Source organism: Staurois parvus, unplaced genomic scaffold (assembly GCF_062004578.1).
Source record: "Staurois parvus isolate SC_StPar_1 unplaced genomic scaffold, SC_StPar_1.0 ptg000132l, whole genome shotgun sequence".
NCBI lineage: Eukaryota > Metazoa > Chordata > Amphibia > Anura > Ranidae > Staurois > Staurois parvus.
The window spans coordinates 6870590-6888867 of record NW_028317928.1 but is presented as its reverse complement, the minus strand read 5'-3'; the positions used below and the strand labels follow the sequence as shown (position 1 = coordinate 6888867).

Below are 18278 nucleotides of genomic sequence, written 5' to 3'. Positions count from 1 at the left end.
CAGCAATGATGGGCACTGACTGATGGCACTGACTAACAGCACTGCTGGGCACTGATGGGTGGCACTGTGCCCTGATTATCAGTGCAGATCTGCTCTGTGACACTTGCCAGTTATCGGCAGTACTTTCCTCACGCTGTGACACCATGAGGAAACTGCAGCCGATAACTGGCAACTGTATTTACCTTGTGATAGGCTGTGTCATTGGACACAACTGATCACGTGGTAGAAGGCCGCTGTGATTGGCTTTTTACCTTGTCATGTGATGAGCTGTGTCCATACATATGACAGCCTCCCGGAACTGGACAGCCACGCTGTAGCCGTCATTCAGCTATAGCATGGATGTAAAGTGGTTAAAGCTTAACTGAACAAGGTGAAGACTGAAACTGATTGGTTGCTATGCACGGCTGCTTCTGATTTTGTCTAATCCAGATTTAGTAAACGACTTTTCCAATATTCTGAATAATATCTCAAGAGCTTGCTTTCCTATTAAAGCAGAACTCCAGGCAAACAGCTAAATACATAGATGAGATACACATATAGAGAGACTGTTTAAGCTGCTGAAGGGCTTGTGGTGTAGTTCAGCTGGTCTTCTGGTGTAGGCACCTTTGTCTCGATAGCACAGATCTTCAACCTCCAGTACAGTAGTTGGTCAAGAAGACACCTCACAGCTTCTCATTGCCTTACGTAGTGCTGGCACCCCTTCTGCATTAGCAGTAAAACCCCAACAAAGGTTCTCACCCTTCTTCAATCTGTCCAATAGTAAATAAAAACATTTTGCTTGGGGTTCTTCTTTCAGAGATTAGAATGTATCTCAGACCTTTGCTTCAATCTACCTGATCCTCCTGAGGGATCTCCTGATTTTCCTGTGTGGAGTCCCGGGAATACAGAGGACTGGGACATCTCTCCAGTGGGTTCCCATTACTGGATCCATCTGTAGGAAACACACACACTGACTGAATACATTGTTTCTTTGTCTTTATATCAAAGGATGTGCATATCTATGTCAACCTTTCTTAGCCAGGGGCTTGTAGAATGTTAGGGTTCCCTCAAAGTTTGTTGGGGGGTTCTTAGGGAAAATTAGCAATTTATGTCTCTCAGATAGGTAACCCACGACAATAATTATCTATCTAGTTCGCTCTTATCTTCCCACTGACCAATTCTGTAAGAAGTATTCCGCCCACTGATCACAAATGTGAGGAGCATTTTTCCCATTGACCACCAGTGAAGGAAGTATTCCTTTCTGCTGACCACCATTGTAAGACGTATCCTTTCTGCTAACCACCATTGTAAGACGTATCCTTTCTGCTGACCACCATTGTAAGGAGCATTTTTCCTCCTGACCACTAATGTAAGAGTTATTCTTCCCACTGGCCACCAATGTAAGGAGTATTCTTTCCACTGACCACCAATGTAAAAAGTATTCCCACTGACCACCAATGTAAGAATTATTCTTTGCGCTGACCACCAATGTAAGACGTATTCTTTCTGATGACCACCAATGTAAGGAGCATTCTTCCCACTGATCACCAATGTCAGAAGTATTCTTTCTAATTACCACCAATGTAAGAATTATTCTTTTCACTGTCCACAAATATAAGGAGTATTCTTCCCACCAACCACCAATGTAAGGGACATTCTTCCAACTGACCACCAATGTAAGGGGCATTCTTCCCATTGACCACCAATGTAAAGGGCATTCTTCCTACTGACCACCAATGTAATAATTATTCTTCTCTTTGACCACCTATGTAAGGAACATTCTGCCCACTGACCACCAATGTAAGGAGCATTCTTCTCCTTGACCACCAATGTAAGGGGCATTCTTCCCATTGACCACCAATGTAAAGGGCATTCTTCCTACTGACCACCAATGTAAGAATTATTCTTCTCATTGACCACCTATGTAAAGAACATTCTGTCCACTGACCACCAATGTAAGGAGCATTCTTCTCCTTGACCACCAGTGTAAGGGGCATTCTTTCCACTGACCAGCAACCTAAGGGGCATTCTTCCCACTGACCACCAATGTAAGGGGCATTCTTCCCACTGACCACCAATGTAAAAAGTATTCCCACTGACCACGAATGTAAGCAGCATTTATCTCACTGACTACCAATGTGAAGCGTATTCTTCCCACTGGCTACATGCATGGGGACCTTCTTCACTGACCAACATTGTATAGGAATCATTTCTTCACTGACCTCCAGTGTAAAGAGAACCATTCCACTGGCCACTACAATTTTCACTGTCTACTTTTTTTCCTTGAATTTTCATTACAATATTATTACTGTAATGAACTGTCATATAGAACACCTCTGGGTGTCTAATACACAATGTATGTCACATTCCTTATTGTTTTATTTATTCTGCTATCTACAACTTACTGCTCACACCAGTGTACCATGCGCTGTAAAAATGGAAATTATTAGCAGGGGTTCCCAAAGACCAAAAAGTTATTTCAAGGGTTCCTCCATGTTAAAAAAAAAAGATTGAGAAAGGCTGTTTTAGGTGAATCCTCAATACTCTTCTCTCCTCTACAAGAAATGAAAGTCTCCTCTTTACCCGGTGATGTGAGGGGAGGCCGGTTCTCCATCATGACGTCCTTGTAGAGATCCTTGTGTCCTTCTATATACTCCCACTCCTCTATTGTTTCTATGTCTTTATATCAGAGGATGTGTATATCTAGGTGGATCCTCAATACAAGAAATGAAAGTCTCCTCTTACCCGGTGATGTGAGGGGAGGCCGGTTCTCCATCATGACGTCCTTGTAGAGATCCTTGTGTCCTTCTATATACTCCCACTCCTCTATTGTTTCTATGTCTTTATATCAGAGGATGTGTATATCTAGGTGGATCCTCAATACAAGAAATGAAAGTCTCCTCTTACCCGGTGATGTGAGGGGCGGCCGGTTCTCCATCATGACGTCCTTCTACAGATTCTTGTGTCCTTCTATATACTCCCACTCCTCTATTGTTTCTGTGTCTTTATATCAGAGGATGTGTATATCTAGGTGGATCCTCAATACAAGAAATGAAAGTCTCCTCTTACCTGGTGATGGGAGGGCTGGCCGGTTCTCCATCATGACGTCCTGGCTGGTGCTTAGGGGACCACGCTGGTCTGCAAAGAACAATGTAAACTGGATAAACGTGGAGCTCTACTGGTTTGGCAGATGCCACGTTTGGCTCTCTGGTTCCCATATGGGCTAGCGATTGGTAACTAGGAGGCCAAGAACGCAGGCTCTTGAAGGCCTCTGTTCCAGATGGACAAGAGGGTGTTATCCTTAGACTTGAACATAGACGGACTATTCTGGCTAGGAATAAGATGCATTCACCTGCCTCTAGTGATAGTTGGGTTGTATATGATGATAAAACTCCTAGGGAATTCCAGCAATTATTTCACTGCAAACACGTTACACTCATTGCTGCAGAAAGACACAACTCTGGAGCTTGGTAACAGCCCACCATGGAGGCCTTAAAGGCGAGCAGATCCTCTGCAGCCACAAGCAAAATGAAAAGTAGGGAAGCATGGAGGAGACCAATTATATTTATATCTGTACACCCCCAATGCACCAGAAGATATTAATTCCCCCATTGCAGAGCCTTCTGACCCCTAACTGGGTGCTGTATAGAGGACATGTGACCTGACCCACCACATCACATGATCTTCCCCAACCAGTCCACTACTCCAATAAAATAAGACATTATTACCTCCTCCAGTCTCCCAGCAGGTTTGTAGCCTGGAGAGGAGCTTTCTTCCTTTCTCTGGGCTACGACAAAATGGCGACCTCTCATCCTGCATTAAATAACAAACATATAGGTAGAGAATTACTTTAATTTGTGAGACCTAAGCAGTGCATTTGATAAAACATAAATGAGTCCGGCCCAGTGGTAGGCAAAACACTTTTAATTTCACTAAATAAATTGCAATAAAAAGGGTCTACAACAAAATGGCCGCCGTCCCTCCATTACTACAGGCACTTCCTTTCCAACACAGCAGCTTGGCGCCCTCTAGTGGTGGCTTTGGTTCCACACTGGAATAAGCGATTCTCTGTCACTTTCTGTCCAATCACGCTGAGCGTCACTATGGTAACCAAGAAAGCTGCTAAGCAGAGCGGCCGTGGAACGCATACACCGGAAGTATAGGGAACCACAGGGCGGAAGTGGCTGGAACTAATTTGTTTTTAATTATCATTAATATTCCATATTAATAGAATTAAGAACAGTATAAATAACATAGGAGGACAATATATGTGTGCACCTTTATTTTCTAAGAGAAAACAGTGTTCTGGGAAAGCTCCTCCTTTCAAGAGGTCACCTGACCTGTGCTATGGCTTTGGTCATGTGACTGGGAGCCCTGGGTGCCATTTTCAGCATTTTGTTGCTGCTTTTATCATTTAGTGGAGAATGTCTTGTTAGGATACCTGGAGAATAGAGGAGGTATTACGGTACAGGCCGGCGGGAAGATTGTATAATAAATGAATCCCTGGGAATGAAGTACACCTTCAGCTCCATGAATGACAATCGGCACTCCCATAGGTGTCATATCTGTGGGATCATCGATTCTATCCCTGATTTTGCAACAGCAATGCCACCCTAAAATAGTTTTTGGTGGGGTGTGCCCAATAAAGCTCCGAGGTAAATCCTGACCCCCTGAGTCAGGCTAGGAAACAATTGGCACCCTAGTCAAATGAGGTTACACCAGACACTATATTAAGACAGGGTTGCACCAGGGACCCTAATCGGGTCAGGGTTCAAATGGCACCGTAGTCAGGTCAGGGTACTCCTGGAATCCTAGTAAGACCAGGCTACATCAGGAATTCTGGTCAGGTCATGGTACAATTGACATTCTAGTCATGTCTGAGTACACCAGACACACCATTAAAACCAGATTACATTTGCCACCTTAGTCAGGTCAGGGTACAGTTATCACCCCAGACAGGTCAAGGCACACCTGGCACCCTACTCAGGTCAGGGTACACTTGGCACCCTAGTCAGGTCAGGATACACCTGGCACCCTAGTAAGGTCAGGATACACCTGGCACCCTAAAGATGTCAGGGTACATTTGGCACCCTAGTCAGGGTACACCTGGCATCCTACTCAGGTCAAGGTACACCTGGCACCCTAGTCAGGCCAGGGTACACTTGGCATCCTAGTCAGGTCAGGATACACCTGGCACCCTAAAGATGTCACGGTACACTTGCCACCTTAGTCAATTCAAGGTACACCTGGCACCCTAGTCAGGTCAGGGTACTCCTGGAATCCCAGTAACAACAGGCTACACCAGGAATTCTGGTCAAGGTACAACTGGCATTCTAGGCATGTCAGGGTACACCAGGCACCCCATTAAAACCAAATTACATTTGCCACCTTAGTCAGGTGAGGGTACAGTTACCACCCCAGACATGTCGAGGTACAACTGACACCCTAGTCAGGTCAGGGTACACCTGGCACCCTAAACAGGTCAGGGTAAACTTGGCACCCTAGTCAGGTCAGGGTACACCTGGCACCCTAGTCAGGTCAGGGTACGCCTAGCATCCCAGTAAGACCAAGCTACTCCAGGCACTCTAGTCAGGTCAGGATACACCTGGCACTCTAAGTCAGGTCAAGGTACAACTGGCATCCTAGTCATGTCTGAGTACACCAGACACACCATTAAAACCAGATTACATTTGCCACCTTAGTCAGGTCAGGGTGCAGTTATCAACCCAGACAGGTCAAGGCACACCTGGCACCCTACTCAGGTCAGGGTACACTTGGCACCCTAGTCAGGTCAGGATACACCTGGCACCCTAGTCAGGTCAGGATACACCTGGCACCCTAAAGATGTCAGGGTACACTTGGCACCCTAGTCAGGGTACACCTGGCATCCTACTCAGGTCAAGGTACACCTGGCACCCTAGTCAGGCCAGGGTACACTTGGCATCCTAGTCAGGTCAGGATACACCTGGCACCCTAAAGATGTCACGGTACACTTGCCACCTTAGTCAATTCAAGGTACACCTGGCACCCTAGTCAGGTCAGGGTACTCCTGGAATCCCAGTAACAACAGGATACACCAGGAATTCTGGTCAGGGTACAACTGGCATTTTAGGCATGTCAGGGTACACCAGGCACCCCATTAAAACCAAATTACATTTGCCACCTTAGTCAGGTCAGGGTACAGTTACCACCCCAGACATGTCGAGGTACAACTGACACCCTAGTCAGGTCAGGGTACACCTGGCACCCTAAACAGGTCAGGGTAAACTTGGCACCCTAGTCAAGACAGGGTACACCTGGCACCCTAGTCAGGTCAGGGTACGCCTAGCATCCCAGTAAGACCAAGCTACTCCAGGCACTCTAGTCAGGTCAGGATACACCTGGCACTCTAAGTCAGGTCAAGGTACAACTGGCATCCTAGTTAAGTCGTTTTACCTGATACCCTAGCCAGGTCAGCGTCCATTGACACCCTAATCCAATGAGACTACACTCTGCACCCTTTTTACACCAGGTTACAAGGTACCCTAGTCAGGTCTGGGTAAACCTGGCACCCTAGTTAGGTCAGGGTACATGTGGCACTCTAGTCAGTTTCAGGTACTCCTGGAATCCTAGTAAGACCAAGCTACACCAGGCATTCTAGTTAGGTCAGGGTACACCTGGCACCCTAGTCAGGTCAGGGTTCACCTGGCACCCTAGTCAGGTCAGGGTTCACCTGGCATCCTAGTAAGGGCAACATACACCTGGCACCCTAGTCAGGTCAGGATACATCTGGCACCCTAGTCAGGTCAGGGTACACCTGGCACCCTAGTCAAGGTACACCTGGCACCCTAGTCAGGTCAGGGTACATCTGGCAACCTAGTTAGTTCAAGGTACAACGTGCATCTTAATTGATGGTATACCTGCCACCCTAGCCAAGTCAGGGTCCACTTGACACCCTAGTCAAGTGAGACTACACTCAGTACCCTAGTTACACCAGGTACACTAGTCATGTCAGGGTACACCTGGCACCCTATTCAGGTAAGGGTTCAACTGGCACCCTAGTCAGGTCAAGATACATCTGGCACCCTAGTCAGATCCAAGTACTCCAGGAATGTTCACTTCAAGAAGAAGATCTACACAATTCGTGATGAGATCTCCAGTGTCAAGTTTCCTCCTCTAACCAACATACCAGGCCCAACACCAAATTCTACAGTCTCCTCCTTCGACCCTGTTACCACCAAGGAAGTTACCGAACTACTTTCCAAGGCCCACTTCACCACTTGTCCCCTGGATCCTGTCCCCTAACGACTGTTGCAGCCTCCTTCCTGCTCTATCCTAAACTATCTAACCCACATCATCAACCTCTCACTCTCCATGGGCACCTTTCCCTCCCCACTCAAACATGCACTGGTTACCCCCATCCTCAAATAACCCTTGCTGGACCCCACCTGTTTGAATAACTTAAGACCCATTTCCCTGCTCCCGTTTGCCTCCAAGCTTCTCGAGCGCCTTCTTCACAACCGTATGAACTGCTACCTCACCGACAACAACCTTCTTGATCCCCGACAGTCTGGCTTCCGCCCACAACATTCCACAGAAACTGCCCTACTAAAACTCACTAATGACCTACTAACTGCTAAAACCAACAGCCATTACTCCATACTTATACTCCTTGACCTTTCCGCTGCCTTTGACACAGTCGACCACCCGCTCCTCCTCAATAAACTCCACCCCATCGGCCTCCGTGACTCTGCTCTCTCCTGGTTCTCCTCTTACCTTTCTCAGCGCACTTTCAGTGTCACATACAACTCCTCCTCCTCCGCTCCGCTTGCTCTTTCTGTTGGGATACCCCAAGGTTCTGTTCTTGGGCCCCTTCTTTTCTCTCTCTATACCTCCTCCCTGGGCCAACTGATAACCTCCCATGGCTTCCAATACCACCTCTATGCTGATGACACCCAGATCTATCTCTCCACTCCCCAGCTCACCCCCTCAATCTCCTCACATATCACAAATCTACTAAGCGACATATCAGCATGGATGTCACATCACTACCTTAAACTCAATCTTTCAAAAGCTGAGCTTGTAATATTTCCTCCTCCCCGATCCCCCACTCATGACTTTACCATTAAGATCAACAGCACTACCATTGGTCCTTCCCCTCATGCCAGGGTGCTAGGCATAATCCTAGACCAGGGGTGGGCAAACTTTTTGACTTGAGGGCCGCAATGGGTTCATATATTGGACCCGGGGGCCGGACCAAGAGTAGATGAATGATGTGTATGTGTCATCCATAGTAAGTATAGTAATATTCCCCCATAGTAAGCATAGTAATTAATCCCCCATATAGTAATTCATCCCCCATAGTAATTAATCCCCCATATAGTAATTCATCCCCCATAGTAATTCATCCCCCATATAGTAATTCATCCCCCATAGTAATTCACCCCCCATAGTAATTCATCCCCCATATAGTAATTCATCCCCCATATAGTAATTCATCCCCCATAGTAATTCATCCCCCCTATAGTAATTCATCCCCCATAGTAATTCACCCCCCCTATAGTAATTCATCCCCCATATAGTAATTCATCCCCCATAGTAATTCATCCCCCATATAGTAATTCATCCCCCATAGTAATTCATCCCCCATATAGTAATTCATCCCCCATATAGTAATTCATCCCCCCTATAGTAATTCATCCCCCCTATAGTAATTCATTCCCCATATTAATTCATCCCCCATATTAAGTCCCCAAGTCCCCCCTGTGTCAATTCACTTACCTTTGCTCCGCGCGTTCCTCTTGCCGTGTTCCCGCGCCGTTCTGGTGTAGCATGGAAATCTGTCTCCTATGAGGATCTGTCCCCCTCGACGTATCTGCGCATGTGCCAGTTTCAGGCATTAGCAGCCGATCGGCGATCTCCGGCACATGCGCAGATACGTCGAGGGGGACAGATCCTCATAGGAGACAGATTTTCATGCTACACCGGTCTTCAGGGCGGACTGTGAGAGGAGCCTAGCTCCGCGGGCCGGATTAAAAGGTCCGCTGGGCCGTAGTTTGCCCATTGCTGTCCTAGACTCTGATGTCCTTTGCGCCCCACATCCACTCACTGGCTAAATCCTGCCGCCTCAACCTCTGGAACATTTCCAAAATCCGCCCCTTCCTGACCAATGACACCACAAAACAACTTATCCACGCCTTGCTTATATCCCGCCTCGATTACTGCAACTCCCTCCTCACTGGTCTACCGTTACACAGGCTATCCCTCCTTCAGTCTATTATGAATGCTGCTGCTAGACTCATACACCTTACCAACCGATCAGCAACTGCTGCCCCTCTCTGCCAATCCCTCCACTGGCTTCCACTAACCCAACGTATAAAATTCAAAATACTAACCACAGCTTACAAAGCCATCCACAACACTGCCCCTAGCTACATCACTGACCTCATCCGCAGATATCGCCCAAATCGCCCACTCCGCTCCTCTCATGATATCCTCCTCTCTAGCTCCCTCATCACCTCCTCCCACGCTCGCCTCCAGGACTTCTCCAGAGCCTCTCCCATCCTCTGGAACTCCCTACCACAGCATGTCTGGTCAGCCCCCACCCTGTCTGCCTTTAGGCAATCTTTGAAAACTCACTTTTTCAGGGAAGCCTACCCCACCTCTTTTTAAGAACTGTACTTGAATCACCTCCACCAGATCATCCCCCGCAGCTATCACCTTTTGTATCACCTCTAGATTGTAAGCTCCATGAGGCGGGCCCTCCTATTCCTTCTGTACTGAAATGTATCGTAATTGTACTGTCTCCCTTATATTGTAAAGCGCTGCGCAAACTGTTGGCGCTCTATAAATCCTGTATAATAATAATAATGCTAGTAAAACCAAGCTACTCCAGGCAATCTAGTCAGGTCCGGGTACACCTGGCACCCCAGTCAGATCAGAGTACACTCGGTACCTTAGTCAAGTCAAGGTACACCTGGCACCCTAGTCAGGTCAGGGTACATTTGGCACACTAGTCAGATCCAAGTACTCCTGGAATGCTTGTAAAACCAAGCTACTTCAGGCATTCTAGTCGGGTCAGGATACACTTGGCACCCTAGTTAGGTCCAGGTACAACTCTGGCATCCTAGTTAAGTCAAGGTATACCTGCCACCCTAGCCAGGTCAATGTACTCCTGGAATCCCAGTAAGAACAGGCTACAACAGGAATTCTGGTCAGTGTACAACTGGCATTCTAGTCATGTCAGGGTAAGACTACACTCGACACCATAGCAACACCAGGTTACACCAGGTACCCTAGTCAGGTCTGGGTACACCAGACACCCTAGTTGGGTCACGGTACAACTGGCACCCAGGTCAGGTCAGAGTACCCGTGGCATTCTGTTAAGGTCAGGGTACAACTGGCATTCTAGTCAGGTCAGGGAACACCAGGCACCCCCATTAAAAGCAGGTTTTATCTGCCACCTTAGTCAGGTCAGGGTACATTTGCCACTCCAGGCAGGTCAGATAACAACTGGCACCATAGTCAGATTAGGATACACCTGACATCCTAGTCATATCAGGGTACACCAGGCATCCTGCTAAAACCAGGCTACATCTACCACCCCAGTCAGGTCAAGGTATGACTGGTATCCTATACCTGCCTCCCTAGCCAGGCCAGGGTTCACTTGACACTCTAGTCAAATGAGACTAAACTCGGCTCCCTAGCAACACCAGGTTACACCAGGTAACCTAATCAGGTCAGAGTACACTGACAACCTAGTGAGGTTAGGGGACAACTTGTTCCCTAGTCAAGTCAGGTTACACCTGGCATCCTTGTTGTGTTAGGGGACACCAGGCACCCAAGTAAAACCAGGTTAAATTTGCCAATTTATTCAGGTCTAGTCAGGTTGGTGTACCTCAGGGTACACCTGACACCCTAGTCTAATAAGGTTACATGTGGCACTCTGGTAAGACCAAGCTACACCAAGTACCCTGGTCAGGTCTAGGTACACCTGACACCCTAGTGAGGTCAGGGTACATCTGGCACCCTAGTCAGGTCAGGATACACCTGGAACCCTAGTCAGGTCAGGGTAAACCTGGCACCCTAGTCAGGTCAGGGTACACCTGGAACCCAAGTCAGGTCAGGGTAAACCTGGCACCCTAGTCAGGTCAGGGTATACCTGGTCTCCTTTCGTGCACTCTTCAGTTTTCTGAATCCTTTGATGTCTGATAGTTTTTGCTGTTTTTGTAAAACACTTCACAGACATGGAACTTCTTAGTACTCCTAGAAACTATATGATGGGGTAAATATCAGCTTTAGGTACAGGGATCAGATATGGGTAAAATGGCTTTGTGACAGGGGTTTTGGAAGGGACTGCAGGATAGCCTCTTGTCTACTGACTATGGCCCTGGCATCTGAGGGGGCTCTATTCTTTTGGAGGTGCATGCCTGGAGGGACCTTTGAAGTAGTTTTGTTTTGAATTCAAGTTCATATCTCCCCGAAAAACACAGACTCTGAGAATTGGAGGACTTGGATACAGATTTGGGGCCCCTGTGTTTTGTTAGGGTATAGACAGCCCAAACCAGCATTGACCGCTTCAACCCCCTCCTGGACTCAGAGCAGATGTTAATATAATCAGCTCCAAACAACCTGATGCTGAGGTCTCCTTCTGTAATCTGTTTATTAAGGAGTGATGTGTTTACTGTTGTGTCTTTCTCCCATTGTCAATTGAGTAAATTGAGATACCTATTGTTTCTGTCTGTTGGCTAATATTCCTGGAGTTTCCTATATGATGGGATTAGTCTTGTGTCAACTTTACCTAGTTACCTAACCATTGTGGGATGTTTATCCCAATGTGTAATATTAGTTTTTATTGTTTATGTGGGGACTGCCCTATTTTTGAAGTGTATAAAGACTTGTATTTCTGTTCAATAAAGTAGTTCCTGTTTGCACCTAAGCTAGAGTCATCTAGTTATTGGGTGCAGTTCCCTGCTAGAATACCTTGGTCCTGTGTTCCAGCGGTGAGGAAGCAGCTGTTTAGAGGAGGCACCCGGTCAGGGTGCAAGGCGGTCCGTCACAGGCTTTTCTCCTGAAGGAACTGTTGTATTGTTATCTTTTGAGAAGGTAGCCCACGTCCTCTTGTAAGAACTCCCTTAGTAAATATTTGACTGAAACCCTCATTTTAGTAGACATAGCACCTAATATAATCATGTATTTGTAACCTAAAGGAAAAAAAGACAACCACATTTATACTGGAGGAACTCTTTATTATAATCTTGCATAAATTATTAAATTAACACATAGAATATTAGCATATCTGTATAAAGGGCTGGTCCTACACGCTGTAAATGTGAACAGTGGTCTTCAAACTTTTCCCAAAATTATGTCATAGATAGACATTTCTTAGCACTAAGATAGCTTTAGGGGAAAGAACTTAAAAGGTGGACAACCAATAAATCCAAATGCTGTAGATATGTTACAGTGGCTAAACTTGATGAGACGTGCTGGGGAGCATACAAAATGTTGCAGATAAACTTCAGTGGGTGAACATGACGGACAATGACCCTTCAATGAACTCCCATGTCAGCATAAAAAACAGAAAAAAAATATTTTATTTCCTATTATGGAAGCACTATAATACACGCACATTTAGAAAAGGGACCGCTTGTGCCAAAAGAAGAAAACTAAGAGGACAACTACCAACTCAGCAGGTATTAAAAAGATACTGGGCCTCCAAGATCACATCATGGAACATTTTAGGTCATGGAGGTTCCTTTTTTTAGAAGCAAGGTCTGGAAAGCCAACATCAACGATGACCCTTGTTTCCTCTTCTGTATGTTAGTTACGACAGCCCGTATGTCAAATTCTCCTGAATGTGCGCTTGTTCATGCTCACCAAGGTTTTGTCTCTGTAGGAAGCATTTCCTGCACTGGGAACATAAATAGGGCTTCATCCGCCATGTGAATCCTTTGGTCCAAGAAAAGGAGTGATTTCCTCATAAAGAACTTCCCACATTTGGAACGCAAATAAGGTTTCTCTCCCCTGTGACTTCTGAAGTGGAGAAGTTCTGGCTACATTCAGGACATGAACACAGCTTCTCCCTAATGTGACTTTTACAGTGGATATCAAAAGACGACTTGTTTACAAAACTCTTGCAACATTCGCTGCACAAATACAACTTCTCCCGTTTTTTTTTCCAATGGTCCACCAGAGATGCTTTAACCACAAGCCTACAGGGCACTTATACCCCCTTCCTGCCCAGGCCAATTTCCAGCTTTCAGCGCTGTCGCACTTTGAATGACAATTGCGCAGCCATGCAACACTGTACCCATATGATTTTTTTTATAATTTTTTGTGTCAGAGCTTTATTTTGGTGGTATGTAATTACCTCTGGGTTTATTTTTTCTTCAACAAACCAAAAGCCACTGAAAATTTTGAAAAAAAAGTTTTTTCTTAGTTTTTGTTATAAAAGTTTGTAAATAAGTGATTTTTCTCCTTCACTGATGTGCGCTAATGAGGCTGCAGTGATGGGCACTGATAGGTGGCACTGATGAGGAGGCACTGGTAGGTGGCACTGATGGGCATTGACAGGCATCACTGATGAGCACTGAAGGGCAGCAATGATATATGGCACTGATTGGCATTGATAGGTGGCACTGAAAGGCAGCTCAGATGGGCATGGATATGTGGCATTGATGTGCACTGGTAAGCACTGATATGTGGCATCGATGTGGCACTGATGAGCACTGACACAAGGCACTGATGGACACTGACAGGTGGCACTGCTGGGGCTACACTGATCATCAGTGCCCTGATGATCAGTGTACATGTCGCCTCCATGGAATGTCGATTACCAGCTCTCTTCTCCTCAAGAGCTGTCAGCGTGACAGCTCGAGAGGAGAGAAATGCCGATAACCGGCAGTTCCCTGTTTACATGCGATCAGCTGTGATTGGACACAGCTGATCACATGACTGAGCCGACATCTTCGGCTCTTTCCGTGGATCGGTGATCCGCTGTGTCTGAGGCTCCCTCGCATGCGCGGTGAGAATGGGAGGACGTCATATGACGTCCTCCCAGAACGAGAGAACCACCTTGCACCCGTCATTGGACTATATGGCGAGCGGGAGGTGGTTAAATACAAAGCATTTCCCACTCAAAACACGAGGAAAGTTTTTCTCCTGCATGAGACCTCTGGTGAAGGATGAGACAGGACTTCTGCATGAAGCACTTCCCGCATTCAGAACAGGAATGAGGCCATTCCCTCATGTGAATCCTTTGGTGTTTAAATAGAATGGATGGATGGGCAAAAGATTTCCTGCATTCCGGACAGGAATATGGCTTCTCCTCTGTGTGAGTCCTTTGGTGCTCGACAAGGTCTTGAAACGTTTCCCACATGTGAACAAAAATGAGCTGCATGGTCGAGTTGCCATAACAAAAAGCCTTGTGACGCATGTCATAGTGTTGTCAGGTATATTATAACCGGGCTTTTTTGTGGCATTGGTGCAGTAAAGTCTTCTGGCAACTTGACCATGCAGCTCACTTTTGTTCACGTATTGTTGTATTATGCTCCTTGAAACAACCACACCATATTTTTCCAGAGCAGCCTGTATTTCTCCTGAGGTTACCTTTGGGTTTTTCTTTGTATCCAAAACAATTCTTCTTGCAGTTGTGGCTGCAATCTTTCTTGGTCTACCTGACCTCGGTTTGGTATCAGGAGATCTCCAAATTTTCCACTTCCTAATAAGTTTTTGAACTGTACTGACTGGCTTATTCAAGGCTTTGGATATCTTTTTATATCCTTTTCCATCTTTATAAAGTTTCCATTACCTTGTTACGCAGGTCTTTTGATAGTTCTTATCTGCTCCCTGTGGTTCATTATCTAGCCTGCTCAGTGCATCCCCGTGAGAGCTAACAAACTCATTGACTAATCACAGACACTAATTGCGATTTAAAAAGCCACAGATGTGGGAAATTAACTTTTAATTGCCATTTCAGCCTGTCTGTGTCTGTACCAAAGACAAACATTCCAGGGGATGGAAACTTTTGATCAGGACCATTCGGGTGATTTCTGTTGTCATTATGATTTTAAAAAGGAGCCAAACAACTATGTGACAATAAATGGCTTCATCGGATCACCATCCCTAAATAAAAGATTTTTTTGGCATGATCAGTCATATTTTCAATATCAATAAATTTCACGGTTTCCACCAGGGGATGCAAACGTTTAAGCACAACTGTAACTATATATATATGATATACAGTATGCGTTTTGTATAAAGTATATAATATATATATACTTTATACAAAACACATACTGTATATAAATATTATAGTGGGTATTTTTGAGATCCTCAGGGGCGGGGACTAATCTGAACAGTTAATATATATATATATAATATAAACACAAGACCATCATTCTGCAGTTTTCTCATACAACTGGTCAGATTAGTCCCCACCCCCGAGGATCTCCAAAGTCCCCACTACACTCATTAGGAAAATCTCTTTAGAGGAATGTAGCACTAATCCCTTGGGGTTGCTGTTGAATTTGGGTCCCCCTATAGTCCTGTTCAACCAGCTTTTCACACATGTGTTCATCCATTGTCAAAAATCAGGCCTTGAGCAGTGGTTTCTGTTTTTTTCTTTACTGAGGGGATTAAACTTGGATGGGGTGAGGGGGAAATTGGATGCCCAAGGGAACCGAAATCTTGAGGACAAACTTCCTGAACTATTCACAGCTTCTCCTTTAAGACACATGTGACATAAATGTACAGATTTGAGTAGATAAGCATGTGATCAGCAGCAATATGTAATCATAAACGTAGTTGCATGCCTTGTTATTAAAGATGTATTCGGTCAAATATTCAGTCATAGGTACTCAGACAGGTGGTCATCAATTAGCTTCTGAAAAGCCTAGCTTCCTCTGGAAGTGACACCTTGGGGCTAATAAGGTTTTGTCACCTTCTGGGGAAACCGGTTTTGAAGGAAATGGTTTTGACAGTTCGGCTGCAGATGACCAGGGGAGCTTTAAAGTATCTACATAGATCAAAGAAATATGTTTTATCGCTCATAACAGCTAAAATATTAGTTGCAGAGAGATGAAAATACTTCCTTTTGATGCTGCACTCTGTTCATCACACCGACACCTAAAAACCATATTTGTGGATTAGGTAGAAGGCCATGAAAATGCAGGAAATGGTTAGTTGGCGCTGGATCGCGACAGTCGAACAGTGTTTGGTACTGTCACGATTGGGCTGATGCGCTGGTGTCGGAAATCCAATCCCCAACTTGGTGTTTCAAGCCTGTCCTGGTCCGATTGAACTTGGGCAGGTCAGCACCCAGAACATCCTGTGGGCAGGTACAGGAACACCCCCCAGGGTCAATTGGCCAAGGACTAATGTCCTGCTTACGTCCATATCCCCATAAATGGAATACCCGGGCATTGGGACATTGTAATTCGTATTGAGCTGATTGATTGACCAACGGATTGCTGACGTTTCTGACTTGCTCCAGTCGCAGGGTAAATCCTGGTAAAGTTTTACTTCTGTCTTTTATTCCCTTTTATTTTATAGTAATTAGTCATTTGTGTGTCTTCTTGTATTTTTTGTATTTCTGTAACTTTTTATATTTTTTACATATTTTATGCACTGCCCACTTTTGGGAAATTAAAGTTTAAAATTAATTAGTGACTTCTGTGTATTTAAGCACGGGCTCATATCTCTGGAGAGATTAGATTGTATTGCATTTTAGCGCCTTTAAACACTCGGTCAAGCTCATTGCCAATCTGTATGCAATTGCACTGTGTGTGGGCATATTGCGTACAGATTGTAAAAGGTAACAGATCGGCCAGACGGAGATCTGTGTGTGTGGGCTGTCTCAGCAGACCGTTCTGCGGATAAACTGCTGGGTGGTGGCAGGCTACCTTTTGTGGTGTGTCTGGTGTGGGGGTGTGTGGACAGTGGAAGAGTGATTAACACCGGGGTTCTGGTTTGTAGGATAGTTGGAGGAATCCTAGAAGGGTGTGTCGATTGCTAGGCTGCTCCTCAACTCCAGTCAGTGCACCAGATTGTACATAAGATTTGTATCTGCCAGTGTGTGGTCGACCAGCAGGATTGGAGTGGAGTCTCCCTCTGGTGATGGCCAAAAGGTAGTGCGGGCTGTGAAAGTGTATCACGACTGATCTTATATACGGTTTAATATATTCAAAGTTAAGTCCCCTTTATTCCCTCTTACCCCAAGTCACGGCCGCACGTGCGTGCCTCGGTTAGCTAGTCGCTGTAGGCGTGTGGGGGATCCGTGACAACACACATTCTCTGTTGGAGTGCTAGCCAGCAACTCCAGGTGTAGTACCCCAGATGAACTCCTCTTCACCCAGCAGTCTGGTAACTTTCCTTTCCTGGGCAGGGGATCTGGCTCCTGTTCCTTCAGCTAAGGTGCACAGTCACTAGAAGGGGGATAATCTGGTGTCCCACCAGAGTGCTCCTAACCCTATCCACCCAGGGGGTGTAGGTGTACTAACTCAGTTCTTCTCCTGCATGTTTGTGAGTTGGCTGCTGCTACCAGACCTATCAACTGGACGGCTCCTTTCTTGCCACACAGGTGGTCCTCTCTCAGGAGACCAGTGAGTCCTGAGATTTCCTGCTCTCCATCTGCAGGCTCGCAGGCAGGCCCAATCCTAGCAGACCTCCTGGCAGCCTTCTCTCCCCAGTCTCACATCTTCCTCACTCCAACTCCTCTCCTCTTACTGAGAAGAATCCTACACCTTTTAAGGGAGTCCAGCCAAGCCTCCTGTTGGGGACTGGCTGAGGTCCCTAAAAAGTGCAGCCAACCACTCCTCAGATCCTCCTACTGCCTCCAAGAAGGGGATGAGATTTTGCCATGTTGGTGTCCCCTTCCTCTTAAACATCATTGTTCTGTATGGACAGCTCCAATACTCAGGTCCGCCTTCAGTGAGGAGATCCCGGACCCGACATAATGCTGTAAAATGAAGAGAAGTACATTAACATTGTTGTTCTGTATTACTTCAAGACATGGCCTCCCTTCAACCCTCTCCCGCCCCCAAACACACATGTCCCCTCAGTGCATACACTGTCTACCAGGCTGGTCCTCACCCAACACAGCCACATCAATTCTTCTCCTTCCTCAACATTGTCATAGAACCCAAAAATCCACTTCACTTCCTTTCTATTCATAGACACTTCCGGCTTGTGTGTTCCACGGTTGCTAGGTAACCGGTTGTTGGTGTCGCACAGCGCAAGCCTATGGAAAAGCACACTGAGGGGGAATCTCCTTCCTGAACCAGCACTAGAGGGCAGGTTGTTTCTCTTCAGCGCCGTAGCTT

The 18278-nt window shown here is 46.0% G+C and overlaps 1 protein-coding gene across 1 annotated transcript in view; it reads right to left on the bottom strand.

The window, feature by feature from the left end:
• LOC149466251 (uncharacterized) overlaps positions 1 to 18278 on the bottom strand; it is a 79143-nt gene that overhangs the window by 10376 nt on the left and 50489 nt on the right. Inside the window, exons 13-15 of the mRNA XM_089672720.1 lie at positions 3708 to 3792; positions 3049 to 3117; positions 834 to 931 (exon numbers count right to left, since the gene is read on the bottom strand). Of these exons, the coding sequence (XP_089528846.1) occupies positions 834 to 931; positions 3049 to 3117; positions 3708 to 3792 (252 nt within the window). The remainder of the gene's footprint in view (positions 1 to 833; positions 932 to 3048; positions 3118 to 3707; positions 3793 to 18278) is intronic.